General features: G+C 48.7%; 1 protein-coding gene across 2 annotated transcripts in view; it reads left to right on the top strand.

Moving 5' to 3' along the window:
* Nucleotides 1–15,803, top strand: part of PHF12 (PHD finger protein 12) — a gene marked incomplete at its 5' end in the record, with an annotated part of 39,820 nt that extends 24,017 nt beyond the window's left edge. For both annotated transcript variants that reach the window (XM_082860874.1, XM_082860873.1), the window contains 12 exons: nucleotides 486–879; nucleotides 2,058–2,178; nucleotides 3,410–3,542; nucleotides 5,593–5,757; nucleotides 8,400–8,558; nucleotides 9,176–9,971; nucleotides 11,163–11,288; nucleotides 11,965–12,108; nucleotides 12,995–13,093; nucleotides 13,814–13,896; nucleotides 14,486–14,624; nucleotides 14,990–15,803. In XM_082860874.1, coding sequence (XP_082717000.1) covers nucleotides 486–879; nucleotides 2,058–2,178; nucleotides 3,410–3,542; nucleotides 5,593–5,757; nucleotides 8,400–8,558; nucleotides 9,176–9,971; nucleotides 11,163–11,288; nucleotides 11,965–12,108; nucleotides 12,995–13,093; nucleotides 13,814–13,896; nucleotides 14,486–14,624; nucleotides 14,990–15,324 — 2,694 coding nt within the window. In that variant the 3' untranslated portion in view covers nucleotides 15,325–15,803. The remainder of the gene's footprint in view (nucleotides 1–485; nucleotides 880–2,057; nucleotides 2,179–3,409; nucleotides 3,543–5,592; nucleotides 5,758–8,399; nucleotides 8,559–9,175; nucleotides 9,972–11,162; nucleotides 11,289–11,964; nucleotides 12,109–12,994; nucleotides 13,094–13,813; nucleotides 13,897–14,485; nucleotides 14,625–14,989) is intronic.
* Between the last annotated feature and the right edge of the window lie 222 nt (nucleotides 15,804–16,025).

Here is a 16,025-nt window from a genome sequence, read left to right as displayed (position 1 = left end):
GCTCTGCTTGCCTGTTTTACTTTTTACCTTTGCTTCTGCAGGTTTTTCTGTATTTTGAGCAAAGTTCTTAAAACCATTCAGGGCACTCCGAGGCAAACAACAGTGCTCTCTTTGATTCTCTACGTTATTCTCACTGTCCTCACTTAGTCTAAGTTTATTTTCACTGAATTAACGTTTTATCCCTTTACCACCCCCCCACCTCGTGTACAGACACTGTGTATCATATGATGTGTGGTTTGTAAAATTGTTTCTAACTTTTGTACTTTTTGATGATTCCCCGCTGCAGTGGTTTTGCCAGCTTTAGTTTAGTTCAGCTACAGTTTTGTCAACTTTAACAGACCATTGTTCCAAGTCCCCACCCAGGTGGATGAGTCTCTGATATTAGAGACTTCCGTAATTTTGGTTAGTGGTCTAGCAGGACTTTGTAGCATCCATCTCTATTTTGTGTCACTTTGTGTGATGGGCCCACCTGTTTATTTGCACAGAAACGAGAGCAGAAAAAGGAGCTGGGCCACGTCAATGGACTGGTGGACAAATCTGGCAAACGGACTACATCCCCCAGCAGCGATACTGACTTGTTGGACAGATCAGCTAGCAAAACTGAACTCAAGGCCATTGCCCATGCCCGGATCCTGGAAAGGAGAGCCAGCCGTCCTGGCACGCCCACATCCAATGCCAGCACAGAGACCCCCACCTCTGAGCAGAATGATGTCGACGAGGACATCATCGACGTGGACGAGGAGCCAGTGGCAGCAGAGCCGGACTACGTGCAGCCCCAGCTAAGGCGCCCCTTTGAGCTGCTGATTGCTGCCGCCATGGAGCGGAACCCCACCCAATTTCAGTTGCCCAATGAACTGACTTGTACCACTGCACTACCAGGTTAGCCAGACTGTCATATCCTCTCCCCTACCCTGGCTTCCCCAAAGGACTCTTGTCCAACCAAAGGGCTGTGCAGCCTGTGAGGTGTAGCCTCACAGGTGTAGTTGGTGTCCGTGTAGCCACTGTCTCAGGTTCCTGTTCTTCGTTCGAGATCTTTGCAGGTTTACAATGCTTGCTCAGTTTTCTATTTTCCACCCTGCCCAGTATCACTTTAAAAAACAAAAAAGGTAATACACACACATAGTTCAAAAATCAAAAAATATAAAAAGGGTTACAATTAAAAATTTCATACCCATCCCTGTCTGCCATTTGCCTAGTTTCTACATTCCTACCCCTCACAGATAACCACTGTTTGGTTCTTATGTATCTCCTAGAATTTCTTTATATAGATGTACCATAATTTATTTAACCAATTTCCTATTAATGGAAATTCTGGTTGTGCTTAATCTTGTGTTACCACAGATACTGTTTCAACAAATAATTTTGTAATTACATCATTGTATACATGTAAATGTATCGGTAGGATAAGTAGGATAAATTACTAATACTAGAATTGCTGGGTCAAAACTATGCATTTATATTGTTTTTAAACTATGCACTTGTAGTTTTGATGGATATTATAAATTGCCCTCCATTCCCTTTTTTTTTTTTTTTTAATCAACTCATGGCTTCTACTTGATACCACAAAGCATCTAGATCTTATTTTCTTCCCAGAGAAAGTGAAATTGGCAGGCTTAAGAAACCTGCTGGTCAGTAGGATGCATACAGACTCAAAGCTTTTCTGCTTTCTATAAAAATGCAGTAAAATTATATTTTTTTCCTCAGCCACCTTCACAGAATAGTCTTTATTGACCATTAGACCTGGGTATTTCTATTTCTTAAGTCACCAGTATCTAACCTAGGTTTCTGACCGTTTCATGTCTGCAAAACATTTAGATGTGTTTCTGCCATAGAGCAAGTGACTCGTAATCTTAGTTCTGACTTATATCTCCCTTTCCTCCTTTCTCATTCTTTTTCTCCCTTCAAACCAGCCCAGGGGGCCTCAGAAAGAGATGCATGTCCAGGCCATGACACATGCTTTTACTAAGACCTGTTCCTCGGACTTACTGTTGTTTCCATATCCCGAACTAGGAACTCTCCATCCAGGAGAAATTCAACACCACCAATTTCTCTTCTAGGTTCTAGCAAGAGGAGAAGAAAGGAGGAAACCACAGGGAAAAACGTTAAGAAGACACAGCATGAGTTAGATCACAATGGTCTTGTTCCCTTACCAGTCAAAGTCTGTTTCACGTGTAACAGGTATTTTTCTTCCATAGCAAGAGGCTCTTCCTCATATCTAGCAAATGTTTTTTTCTCTTTTCTATTGTCTTTTCCAAACCATGTGTGTTAAATATAGATAACCCATATTCTGATGGTATGAGTACAAAGAGACTGAGTGACTAATTGACCAGAGCCTTGAATGTTGTAACAAAAAATTCTTGAAGAATCACGGTGCAGAAGTACTGTAAACCGTGTTTATAGAGGCTAGAACGAGAGGAGTTGGACTTAAAATGAAGCATGAGATATTTAGACTGGCTAGCAGGAAGAACTGTGGCCAGCAGAGACACACATCCCTGGAAAAAGGCAAATGATTTTTAAAGCACTAAAGATGAATTTTAAAGTAGTACAAATATCCATACTAGCTGGTTTGCATCAGACTGGATGACTTCCAAAAGCCTCTAGGCTGCCCCAGTTGTAGCTTCCCTGGGACGCTGGTTCCCTTCAAATAGGATCTCCTCAGTGATAGGAACCAGCTGCTTCAGTTACCGAAGCTGGACTTGTTGGCTTGGATGTGTTAGAAGGGCAGGATAGCAGGAGAAAATAGCTATCAAAAAGAAATGTTCCACAGCAAAAGCTATAGGGAACCAGATAGTAGAGCAGCAGAACTCTGAGCCACGCCCAAACTGTGTCTCCAGAATAGCTTAAGGACTCACTGAGAATCGTAGTTACAAATCATGATTGGCATTAGCTTACATGCCCTCCCTTGACCTATGCTTACACGAATACATTACAAAATCATTTTTCCAGCACAACTCTCTGGTTGTCAGTTTTGCTGAGTGCTTCATATGGAAGAGAAGTCTTTTCCTTTTGTAGTATAAGACTCTGGAAAGGTTGCTAGTGGTTTTTTTTTTTTTTTTTTTTTTAAACTGAGGTAGTTGCTTTCTTTTAAGGAGTAGAAAGATCAGAGCAGGGTTGGCTGTCTTCCCCCAGTGGGTATCAAGCATTGATCATTCCTGCTGTGACAACCACTTTAGCTCTACTCCAAAAAAATTCACTTCTCTACATTCCTCTTAGGAGAGAGAATAATGAGGAGCCTGGTGGTAGCCCCCAACTTCATCCATCTTCCTAATGGTGAATGTAACGGGATTATTGGGGAGGAGGGTGTGGGAGAACATTGTTAGGATTAAGGAAGGGAAGCTGTTCCACAGTGCAGAGTTTGTTTGAATTCTCCCACCTTGCCATAGAAATGGCCTATATCTCTTTTTTGCAGGAGTTGTCGCGTGGCCCCTCTTATCCAGTGTGACTATTGCCCCCTCCTGTTCCACATGGACTGCCTCGAGCCACCGCTCACTGCCATGCCCCTGGGCAGATGGATGTGTCCGAATCACATCGAACATGTGGTGGTAAGCACAGCAGTGTCCTTCAGTCCTCTGTGGGCACAGCTGGGGCATGGACTGATTCAGTGGAAAGCATAGTATAGTCAGCTTTGTACCAGAGTTCACTTTAATCTCTCAGACACTGGTTTCTGCAAACCATCCTACTCAGTTCTGATTACTTTGACATGCCTCAGCTGTGCATCTAGCCTTTTCCCGCAGTGCCTTGTTTCAGTCGCACCGACAGACTTAACCCACTAGCGCTTGGTTGTTCGTGAATAATTTCCTCTGTAATGAATTAAGCAGTTGGTTTTACAGCCCTAAAAGGGGGAGTGCATTAGACCCAACCTTATGCAGATAAATGCTCTTCCAAATCTTCTTGCTTCTTGTTCTTAGAGGGAACAAACTAGGAAAATTTTAAAATATTTATTCTCGTAACACTGGCAGTTAACTGCCCAGTAACTTTGGAGAACTGAGGAATTGGCACAGATAACGGTATTCCAGACAGTCAGCCACTTATTGAACACCTTATGTGTCCTACGCACCACATGAGGCTCTTGCCCTTCTCTTCCTTCTTTACAAAGACCTTGTCAGGACACATAATAGGTGTTCAGTAAGTAAGTTGTTGAATGAATGAATGAATGGTATGAGGGTGCTATTATCTTATCTCCCAGGAGGTTTGGTTACATTTTCCAGACTGCTTCCCGGGGCTAGAATAGAACTGTAATTTGCTATCTCCAAAAGAGGTTTAGGACATTTCCTAATAGGCACAGTCACTCAGAAGGTTGAATGGGAGAGGGCCTCAGGCGGAGCAGCTCCCTTATAAGAGCAGCCTTTCCAAATTAAAAGGGTAATTGCTTAAGACATTGTCCATCAGATGATGATAACCATGGAATGACTGCTTGCCTTCAGCATGACAGTGTGCTGTCCGCTTTGCACCAAGAGGAACTTCAGTTATAGACTTGCACATAGGGAGAAAAGGTTTGTTTGGCCCTCTTCATTTGACTAATGCCACTCAGAAAAGTTTACATAGGAGGAAGCCTCTCTGCGAGGCTCAGTGGTCTTGTTTTGCCTCTTGCTGAACCAGAAAAACCCAACCATGAGCAGTCAACCCAAATATGAATCTGTAAGAGCAGCTTTCCAGCAGATGAGAAATTATTAATTGGGTGACTTTTTATCAGCCACTTAGGTGTTTTTCCTAATGTACTAGGTAGGAAGCTGCCACATAGATCTTTTTTTTTTTTTTTTTTTAACATTTATTTATTTGGCTGCATCGGGTCTTAGCTGTGGCAGGCTGGCTCTAGAGCGCACAGGCTTAGTTGCCCCGCGGCATGTGGGATCTTAGTTCCCCCACCAGGGATGGAACCCGCGTCCCCTACATTGGAAGGCGGTTCTTAACCACTGGACCACCAAGGAAGTCCCCTTTTCTTTTAATTAATGTGTAGGGGGCCAGATGTAGAAGAGGAAGAGAGGCATCGTTTCTTTATGCCTTCTCTATGCAGCTGCACAAACTTTTCTTCCCTCCTTATGGCCTCTGAGAGCAGTCCAAGGTTTTCTGCCTGCTGTAGAGCAAGGCTCTGGTATCCAGATGGGTTCACTAATGTTCCCTAGTACCGTGGTGGAGGAATAGGGCAGGAGACACAGTATTTTGGTGCTGATCTCACCTGTCAGCCAAGCTCCCATACAGGAAACAGTCTTGCTTCTGGTGGGAGAAAATCCCTTGCTAGGAAGGGAGTCTGGAGCGCTCTAGGGCCAAGGCCTGCATCTCCTCTGAACCCTGTACGCTGGATAGTCGACTGTCAGAGGCTGAATTTGGAAGGGCACTTCTTGGCTAATTCCCTATTCTTGTACCCCTCAAGCCTCCCCAGGGAGTAGGAACTAGGCTGGACTGGGCAGGGTTAAGGGAGAATGTCTCATCCTTATTCCCTGGCCCTCTGAGGGAGTGTTGACATACCAGCACCTGACAGAAGGAGCCCATTTGGCCCAGGGCTTCCTCTTTTTTAAAAGTAGAGCATAGAGTTAATTGGGAGGGGGATGCGTTCTGAACTTCACTGCAGGAGTGTGTCTGCTCTGTCCCTAGCTGAACCAGAAGAACATGACGCTGAGCAATCGGTGCCAGGTGTTTGACCGTTTCCAGGACACCATTTCGCAGCACGTTGTCAAAGTGGACTTCCTGAACCGAATCCACAAGAAGCACCCTCCTAACCGCCGCGTGCTCCAGTCGGTCAAAAGAAGAAGCTTGAAGGTGAGTCACAACCTGGTACAGGCAGGATGTGGTCTCCGATTGCCTTCCTGGGGTAGACAGAGGATCATGGTCCCAGTTTTACAGATGGGGAGACTGAAGCCCCTGAGGTCTGTCTGTGGTGTCTTAGCAAGTAATGAATGTGACCATCATTTTAATACTTGGGGTTGGTGGTCAGGAAACCCGCAAGTGGGCCTTCAGACTCGGCCAGGTTTCTAGGTCTCCTAAGGATAAGTGCCCTTTTAGCCCCTCCCACCAAACTTAGGTGTGCTCTGCTTTTACTGCCCCTTGCCTGGCACTCATTACATCTGTTTCTGTTAGATGGCCCCTTTCCCACAGCTGTCGGGTGAGGGGAACGTGGGGGTGATTAAGCAGAAGGCCTTATGGAAGGTGAGGAACTATCCATTTTTCTGGGCTGCTGTTAATATATCAACCAATACTCAAAAAATTGTGACACTGGTACAACTTGACATTTGTATGCATTTGACAGCTGCTAAAGTGTCCACAGAGATGGACGGGAGTATTTCCTTCATTGAAAAGCGTTTGGTAGTATTGAGGCTCTCATAAACCGTTCGGTCTCCTTCATTTAACCTAGAGAGCGCAACACTATATACCTGAAAGTAAACTTGATTTTTCTCTTTTGAAATAATCCTGCAGACAGTCCCATGCACCAATGGAAAACAGCAATTCTCAAATATGGCCACTTGGTGGCAGCCACACTTTAAAATCACTCATCACACTTCCATTGAGTGTCAGCGCTAGCAAGATGTTAACTGTTGAAAATTGTATAACAGACTCTTAACTGTGTAAATATTTATGCGTCAGTAGAAACACCAGTTTTCCAAAGTTAAATTAAGGTGTTTGCAGTTGAGGGTAGGGTATATTGGAGGTGACGTGCCTCATACCTTAGTTAAACATCTAGAGCTAAGAGTAATCTCAGCTGTGTGATTCACCATGTGCATTCGGAAGAAAGCCTGGCTGCTAAAGTGAACAGGCCAGGAAGCCCTGATAAAATCCTGTTGTTTTATGATGCCCCCTCCCCCCTTTTAAATGTTTCCTTATTCTCGAGGAAAATCCAAGGGTATGAGTTACCTGAAAAGCATTTTGTTCTTAGACAGTTTGAGAGTGAAATGAGGACTGTAGTACCAGAAGACAGTGGCAGGGAACTGCTCCAGCTCTGTTCTGGAACATTGGCCTTCATCCTTGATGTATAGCAGTGCAGGCAAAATCAACTGAGACCTTCATATCTTATCTTTGTTATGGGTTCCTCTTCCCCCTACCCCTTCACTCTTCCCGAGGGCCAACCTTAGGCTAGCCTACTGCCCCATTCCTCCACTTCTGATTCCTGGATGACCTCAGACAAGCCCACAGCACCAGCCACCACTGTTAGTGGGGATGACTCTCAATTTCATGTTCCTTGCCTTTCTCATCATATCTAGATTCATATCTGCCTGCCCATCCCACAGACACCTCAGTCTCAGCCTGCCCAAGACCAAAAGTCTTCTGCCTCCAAATCTGCTCTTCCTCTTGTATCTCCTGTTTCAGTCAATGACAGTGATCTCTACACAGTCCCTCAAACCAAAGTTCAGCTCTTCTTCCCTTATCCTCTGTAAGGACTTGGTCACCAAATCTGTTGGTTCTCACATGTTTTCCAAGTCCACCTCCCCTACTTTTAGTTCCCCTTTGTCTGCCTGGAAGTTTGTCCTCAACTTCCAAGTCTCAGCTCAAATACTGCCTTCCTATGAAATCTTCCCTAATCCCAAGCTCCTGCCCCCCCAGACAGAAATAAGCACTCTCTGTGTTTTTTATAGCTCCTTAGACATGCCTGTCTTCTAGGACCCATTTACATTGTATTGTAATGTTTCTGTGCTTATCTCCCCACTAGACTGTGAGCTCCTTGGGGGCAAGGCTTAAGTTTTGTTCATCTCTGGATCTCTAGGACTTGGCATAGTGCCCAGACTCAGGAGGCACTCAATAAATGTTGATTGAATGTATGAATGACTCTTTGCTTGTATGGCTCTTTCATTCATACGTGGTGTGTTTCAGAGTGTGTCTTCTGTCTTTCTGCAACAAATAGGTCTTCAATTGTTTTGTGAGTCATGAATGAATGGATGAAGAAAACTGACATTGATTGAATGCTTATCACGAGATAGGCCTCACGCTGAGCATTTCCGCTGTGAAAGTGACCTTATTTAACTTTTTATCTCTCAGATACTGCTCACTCATCTCTCAAATTTGATACTGATCAATAAGAGCCTAGAGTACCAATTTGAAGTCCTGTCCAGTGGCCATCCTATACTTTTTAGGCCAAAGCAGAAGGCAGCATGCCAGAAGGCCTAGTTTCTGCAGCCCTTGGACCTTGGTGAAGAAAAGTGGGAGACATGGCTGCTTTTTCCAGTTCTGTGCCTTCTCAGGCTAGTGTGTGTGTATGTGTGTCTGTGTGTGTGTGTGTCAGAGTCAAAGAGATGGAGGTATAGAACAGTAGCAGCCCACTGGGCCTCCTTGTCCTTGGTGGACACCCTAGTGGATGATTTCCCCTTGGGCATCGGCACCACAAACAGAAGAGCACGGCCAGGGCAGAATCCACTGGGCCTGTTGGCACTATCACCCTCTCCTTCCTCCTTCTATCTATCTATCCTGAACAGGTTCCCGATGCTATCAAATCTCAGTACCAGTTTCCACCCCCTCTCATTGCACCCGCGGCCATTCGGGATGGGGAGCTGATCTGCAATGGGATCCCTGAGGAATCACAGACGCACCTTTTGAACTCTGAGCACTTAGCCACCCAGGCAGAGCAGCAAGAGGTGAGTGAAGGCAGGGCCGGGATTCCAAGTCCAATCTTCCTTCCACCTCGCCGCAGCCGTTAATTAGAAGTCATTCTCATCCCCATCTTCTGCAGCCCCACCCTCCCCCTCCCTGAGCCCCCCCCCACCACCCCGCCCCCTGAGTTGAATGTTCCAGAGAGAACCTCTGGCTCACATCCTGAGGCAAGTAAGAGAACTACACAGTCACTGGTCTGCTTCTCTCCGTCAGTCCCCCGGTGTGCCGTGAGACGGGCAAATCTGTCTTGTAGAAACAGATCGGTAGACCTGTAGAGAAGTTAGGTGGCAGTGCTGGGCACACAGCAGGTGCTTGGGTGCTTGCTCAATATTGGTGACAAGGTGAGCCTCAGGGGCAGAGTCAGAACGGGAATCCCAAGCTCTGCTGACCAGGGTGTTGCCTGCCGAGTATACCAGCAAGCCGTGCTTGGGAATGGAAATGGAACCCTCTCAGGAGCCAAGCACACCCTCTCTGGGCATTCGCGATGGGACCTCGGAAACAGTGCTTGTCAGCTCTGCTGTAGCCCTGGCCGCTGTGGCAGGAAGGACCAGCGCCTCCCAGGCCTCTCACCCTCCTCTCCTCTCCTCTCCTTCCGTTGCAGTGGCTCTGTAGTGTTGTTGCGCTCCAGTGCAGCATATTGAAACATTTATCTGCTAAGCAGATGCCTTCGCATTGGGACTCTGAGCAGACAGAGAAGGCTGATATTAAGCCTGTTATTGTGACTGACAGCTCAATCACCAACTCCCTGCAAACAGCTGACAAGGCACCTACACCTTCCCACTACCCCTTGTCCTGCCCCTCAGGGCTTAGCACCCAGAATTCCCTGAGCTGCTCTCCACCCCACCAGCCCCCAACCCTAGAGGACATCAGCTGCAGTTCTTGTGCGGAAAAATCCAAGAAAGCCCCCTGTGGGACTGCCAACGGGCCAGTGAACACAGAGGTGAAAGCCAATGGCCCACACCTCTACAGCAGCCCCACTGATTCCACGGACCCCCGGCGACTTCCAGGCGCCAACACCCCCCTACCAGGCCTCTCACACCGGCAAGGCTGGCCTCGGCCCCTCACGCCACCAGCGGCTGGGGGGCTTCAGAACCACACCGTCGGCATCATTGTGAAGACAGAGAATGCCACTGGCCCCAGCTCTTGCCCCCAGAGGAGTTTGGTTCCTGTCCCAAGCCTACCCCCTTCCGTTCCCAGCTCTTGTGCCAGCATCGAGAACACCAGCACTTTGCAAAGAAAGACTGTCCAATCACAGATAGGACCTCCGCTGGCAGAGTCAAGGCCCCTGGGCTCAGCCCCAAGTGCCACCCGGGTGCTCACTCCCCCCCAAGCAGCAGGAGATGGTATCTTGGCCGCAGGAGCCAACCAACGATTCTGCTCACCAGCGCCATCGTCAGGTGAGTGCTCCTCAGCCTTTCATGCTCTTCCTGGCAAATAAGACTTAAGATTCAAAAAACACGTGTATCCCTGTAAATATGTCAGAGGACTTCGATGTCCGTATTATTTGTCCTCCCCTGTTTCTATGATAGAAGAGAAAGTACATGTTAACTTGTCCCTATTTTGTAGGCGGGACTGCTTAGGCTCTGAAAGTGATTTCCTTAAGGTAACCTACCAAGTCAGTGCAGGATTCAAACTGTGGCCTGGGTCTTCTCACTCCACCTTCCCGCACCTTCCAGGCTTAGTCTTCTTCCTGTTTTGTTCCTTCACCTTAGAGGAAAGCAGCATGCTCTCTGGAGCCACTGTGGTCAGCCTGAGGTTCTGGGTGATGGCTTCAGTGTTTCACGATCCACACCAGAAACTAGATCCACACCTGATCCAGATTCTCAGAGAGAGCTCATTTGAAGGAATTTCCATGTCAGGGAGTGCAGATGCCCGCAGAGGTTGGTCTGGCCCAAAAGCTTGCCCTCGGGCCACATTCCAAAAGGCAGTCCCTTAATCCATACTTGGCCTGGTGTAGACCTGCTCTTTCAGCTGTCCCCAGTCAGCATTCAGGACCTCAAGGTTGCTGACCCCAGCATCTGAACCAGGTTTCAGATGCTGCTGGAACCCCCTGTGGTCTCTCCCGTCTGAACTGAAGCTGGCCTCCTAGTCAGCTGGGAGTCTCGGTAACCAGGTGACTGTGACTTCTCTGCATGGGGGCCCCTGGTCCCAGGATGGCCCCTACTCTCAGGCTCTTTTCCTGTTCTGCTTATCTCTTAATACCAACCTGGGTAGATTTTGCACCCTGTGAGTCCAACTTGAGTGCGCAGGGATTGCAGAGGCAGACACCACTTACTTGAATGAGCAGAGGCAGCAGGGAGGTAGTCGCGGCCCAGCGAATGAAGCTGTCCCACCACGTTCCCCAGAGCAGTAGATTTCACTTGTTCTCGGTGCTCTGGAGACTCCTGCGTGCCCGGGTGCATTGTCGTTCCATCTGCCCTTCCTCACCACACGTTTTTAGCTCTAGGAGTTCCAGAGCCTATGGGGTGAGAATCAAGAAGGGAACATCACCTTGGGTCCGAAATCCAGACCTGTCTCAGCAGTGGGGGATTGGACCGGTGGGTTTCCCTCAGGCGACGTAAGTAACAGTCTTCCTGCTCCGTCCCCAGATGGCAAGGTCAGCCCCGGCACGTTATCCATAGGAAGCGCTTTAACCGTACCCTCTTTCCCAGCCAACTCTACTGCCATGGTGGACCTCACCAACTCACTTCGAGCATTTATGGATGTCAATGGAGGTGAGTGAGTGAACTGCTCTGCCACCAGCGACTGTGGTGAAGGTGCTGCCCCTGTGCAGCATTCAGCTCATTGAAAACGGGACAGAAGGGATGCCTGATCTCAGAGGGCTGGGAGGTGGGTCGGGGAGTGGGGTAGGAAAGAAAGCCCCTTCTCCTGTTTCGAAGGGAGAGCAAAGCCAAGCTGAACCAGTGAGAAGAGAAGAAAATCACTTTAGGCAGATCATCTGGACTTGAAGAATAAAACCAGGAGGAGCCTTGCTCCCAAAGGAGGGATCTCATCTGTGAAAAATCCCCAGAGTCAGGGAGAACTGGGGCAGGTCTTGATCTCTGTGAACAGGGTGGGTGGAAAATCCAAGCCTCAGTGTCAGACATCTGGGCCCTCGCCCACAGGCAGGCAAGTGGTTTGTCTCGCTCCACTTTCTAGGACAGCTGTACCTAACATTAAGCTACCCCACTGCAGGAGGCATCTGCACAGGCTGCGTTGGCGTCTGTCTCTCGCTGCAAATGGCTAGTGAGGTGCTCAGCTCCAGATCCTTGTACCACTTTGTACTCTGTGTTGTTTTAAGAAAATCACTTGGCTGGATTTTAGGAATGCTGAAATAGTTGCTCTGTGATGCTCACCTACTTCCGCATTCCATTTCCTCCTCAGCAGCTTTTTAATCTTTCTCTTTAATAGAAATCGAGATAAATATGCTGGACGAGAAGCTGGTCAAGTTTCTGGCCTTGCAGAGAATACATCAGCTTTTCCCCTCCCGGGTCCAAGCTTCACCGGGCAGTGTCGGGGCACATCCGCTGGCTTCTGGAGGGCACCACACAGAAGGTGCGCATGCCCATATCTGCCACCACACCACACCGTTAGATCTACCCTCTGTGTGTGTGAACAGCCGTCTCCTCTCCATGGAGAACCTCAGCTTTCAGTATCTCAGTCCTCCATGTATGCCTTTACTGGGCTTAATAAAACACCGTGGTTTCTTTTCTCAGAAAGCAGAAACAAGATGGCAACCACAGCTTTCAGAACAGACTCGGGAAAGTCTGCTGTAACTCTTTCATACGCGTCCTCTTTGAGGCACAGAAAGCAGCTATGAGCGCCTTTGGGTATTTGTGGTGTGCTTTCTGCTCAATCGCTCTCAAATATTTGAGTTAGAAGAGTTTCCCAGAAGGTTAACTCTGCTTAGGATAGCCCTTTGAGCATTAGCCATTAAAAGCCATGCTGCTTAGAAGGTGGTCCCCAAACCAGTAGCATCAGCATCACCTGAGAGCTTGTTAGAAATGCAGAGCTCAGGCCCCACCTCAGACCTATGGAATCAGAATCTGCATTTTAACAAGAACCCTAGGTGATTCATATTCAAAATTAGAGAAGCATTGGTCTCTGCCTTCTGGGTTTTTTTGCACAGCCTCCCTATAGTATCGGTTGGTATATCCCTGATAAACCAACAAGCAGCCCAGGTGCTTCAAGTACTATCATCCTTGAGTTATATGGTCATCTTCAAAGATGGTCCTTCTTATTACCCATGTGGGAAATGCTGTAAGTGGGGAGAGGAAGCCTCACCCTGAAGCAGCCTAGTGTCAGATGTGAGTTTGGAAAGATGACTCATCCAGTGGGATTATTTTCTTCAGGCCATCACCAAAGGTCCAGGTTCTGTTGATTTATGTTTGGGCCCCAGGTTCTGTTTCTGAATGGTCACGTCCCTGTGTTTGCCTTGTAGTGCCGAGAAGGGAAGTACAGGCCCGAGCTGTGTTCTACCCTCTCTTAGGGTTGGGAGGAGCTGTGAACATGTGCTATCGAACCCTCTACATCGGGACAGGTAAGCCAGCTGGGAGAGGTGCTGAATCTGTTCGGCCCTAAAGATTGATACTCTTACCCACAGAGGCTAGAAAGGGAGGGAAGCCCTCTCCAGGGCTGACGGGTTTAACCCAGCAGACGTCTGGACAAGAGGGACTAAGAAAGGAGACCATCAACTGCTTGTCTTCCCTGCTAAAGGCCCTTTTGCCTTGTGCCCAGTGTGGCATCAGGAGGGCTGAACGTCAGCTCTGACTGCCACCCAGTGAGGCATTTTAAACACTGCAGGAAATACCTGAGGAGAGGGCAGATGCTTTGTCCCTGGAGATCTTTGAAAAAGTGATGGGGCTCACACGTATCTAACACTTACTTAGTTAGCCCTACATCTTGTGCAGAGGGACAGATGAGCCCTTAGCCTAGAACCTTCCCTTTCAGATGATACGGTTTATGGGCCCTGCACCCCATCTTCTGCTCTCCTAGAAATACCCCATCCTCTTCAGTAGCTCACTGCTCTCCTCTGGGCAACAGCACATGTTCTAAAGCAGATGAGCTGGTGGGGACAGCTGTTCTTTAACAGGGGATTAGAAAAGACATCAGTTTTTGTTCAAAAATACAAGGAGAGGGCCCTGAGCTACCTACCCCTTGAGCTCCCGCCCGGAAGTTCCCTGGCCCCTCACCTCCCCCACACATACCCCTGACAGTCTGTTCTCTGCCTGCCTTTTCCTCGCGTCCTGCCACCTCACAGGAGCTGACATGGACGTGTGCCTTACAAACTATGGTCACTGTAACTACGTGTCTGGGAAACACGCCTGCATCTTCTACGATGAGGTGAGGGTGGGGACGCGGTGGGAGAGAGGTCTTCCAACCTGAGCCCTGTCCCAGGCGCTGGGGTTTGTTCAGTGCCCTGGGGTGAGGGGAAGGGGATTGGGGGTCCTCTCCTTTTCTTCCCTCCCCGTCATCCCTGGAGAAGAGTCTTGGTGTGAAGGGGCATCCTACCCGGCTACCCGCTCCCCAGGAGCAGGGCTCCCATTTCTCCTGAGGTTGGTCAACAGGCCCAGCGTGGGGCGGAGCACCCTAAAGCAGGGGAGGGGGCCATCATAGGAGGAACCAAGCCCTCTGGGTGTGTCCCTGTGAGTTTCATCTTCATCATCACGTGCCGGTGAATATCATTTCACCAGGAGCCCGTGCTAAGGAGGCAGACTATTGCGCGGGCGGGGGGCGGGTTAGGAAGGAAACTTCCTTGAAGAGGTGAGTCTTGCGCCCCATTCGAAAGGGACAGGGAAGGGGGGCATGATTGGGGAAGAAAGAGGGAGCTCCCCAGGTAGAGCAGCACAGCCTTCTCCATGTGTATTCTCTCCCCTTAGCCCCAGGCCCCACGCAGCAGACCACACATCTTATCTTCCCCCCTCCTCCTCAGAATACCAAACATTATGAGCTGTTAAACTACAGTGAGCACGGGACGACGGTGGACAACGTGCTGTATTCATGTGACTTCTCTGAGAAGACCCCGCCAACCCCCCCAAGCAGTATTGTTGCCAAAGTGCAGAGTGTCATCAGTAAGTTGGAGCAGAGGCCTGTGGCCACAGAACCTGCCATGTTTGGACACATTCTCTAATGCCTCAGTCAGGGTGGCTCTGGCTTGCTGCCATGACCTGCTGTCTCTTGCCTTCCTGGTCCCGTTGGCCAGGTTCTCCGTGCTCGTGGGCCCAGGAAAGGCCACAGAGAAGCATGTGCTGTGCAGCCCCATGTGTGTACACACCTACCTGGGGACTTCAGACTCCACCAGTCCTTTCTGAGTGCCCCTCACCCCGAGTCACGCAGCATTTAGAGGGGGGAGGTACAGGGGCCCAACCCTGGCAGACAGCCCCGGTGGGTTGGCTGCTCACTGTTCCTCTCCTGTGACCTTCCCCCTTCTTCCCAGGGCGCCGCCGGCACCAGAAACAGGATGAAGAGCCAAGTGAGGAGGCAGCCATGATGAGCTCCCAGGCCCAGGGGCCGCAGCGGAGACCCTGCAACTGCAAAGCCAGCAGCTCGAGCTTGATTGGGGGCAGTGGGGCCGGCTGGGAGGGCACGGCCTTACTGCACCACGGCAGCTACATCAAGCTGGGGTGCCTGCAGTTTGTCTTCAGCATCACTGAGTTTGCGACCAAACAGCCCAAAGGCGATGCCGGCCTGCTACAGGATGGGGTCTTGTCCGAGAAGCTCTCTCTCAAGCCCCACCAGGGCCCTGTGCTGCGCTCCAACTCCGTTCCCTAGGACTGGCGGCCACCCGTCACCCGCCCTTCCACCCAACCCAAGACTCCTGCAATGCAAAAATGTACACAAACCAAGCCCGGGGTTTTTTCTATACTCCACCAGAAACCCTTCAACTACAATCTTTGCATGAAATGAAGAAAACCTTTTGACTTTTTTAAAAATCCTTTTTCTTTTCTCAAGTTCTAGGGGGCATTTGCACATATATTTGTACTCAACATTTCATGGGAAAGCGGCAGACCGAGCTGAGGAACAGCGTGGGCAGGGAGGGGAAGGCCAGTGGTCTGGACACCTCCTCCGACACAAAACCGTTCCCCACCCACCTCCTGCTCCCTCCCCCTCGCCCGCCGTTGTAAAATAATCAGAAACTTGTTCTATTTTGTGGCAGTGACAATAGTTTTATATTAAAAGAAAAAAATACAGTTTTCATACAGCAAAATCTATACAATATCATTGTTTTATTTAATATAAAGATCGCTACCCACCCTCCTTCCATGGTTCCCACCCTCCAGGTTATTTTCCCTTTCTGCAGCGGTTGCACTACAGGTAGCTACTGTGTATTATGGACAAATGAGAAATGAATTCTTTTTCTGGCTGTCCATCTATTTTATTTCAAATAAGGAAAAGTGTATTTGGATTTTGTGTAAATACATCTAGTGATGACATTTTTTCAATGTTTTTTAAAACTGTACAGTACTACATGT

The sequence above is a fragment of the Leucopleurus acutus genome (assembly GCF_964270905.1).
Source record: "Leucopleurus acutus genome assembly, chromosome: 19".
NCBI lineage: Eukaryota > Metazoa > Chordata > Mammalia > Artiodactyla > Delphinidae > Leucopleurus > Leucopleurus acutus.
This window is presented reverse-complemented; position numbering and strand designations above follow the sequence as displayed.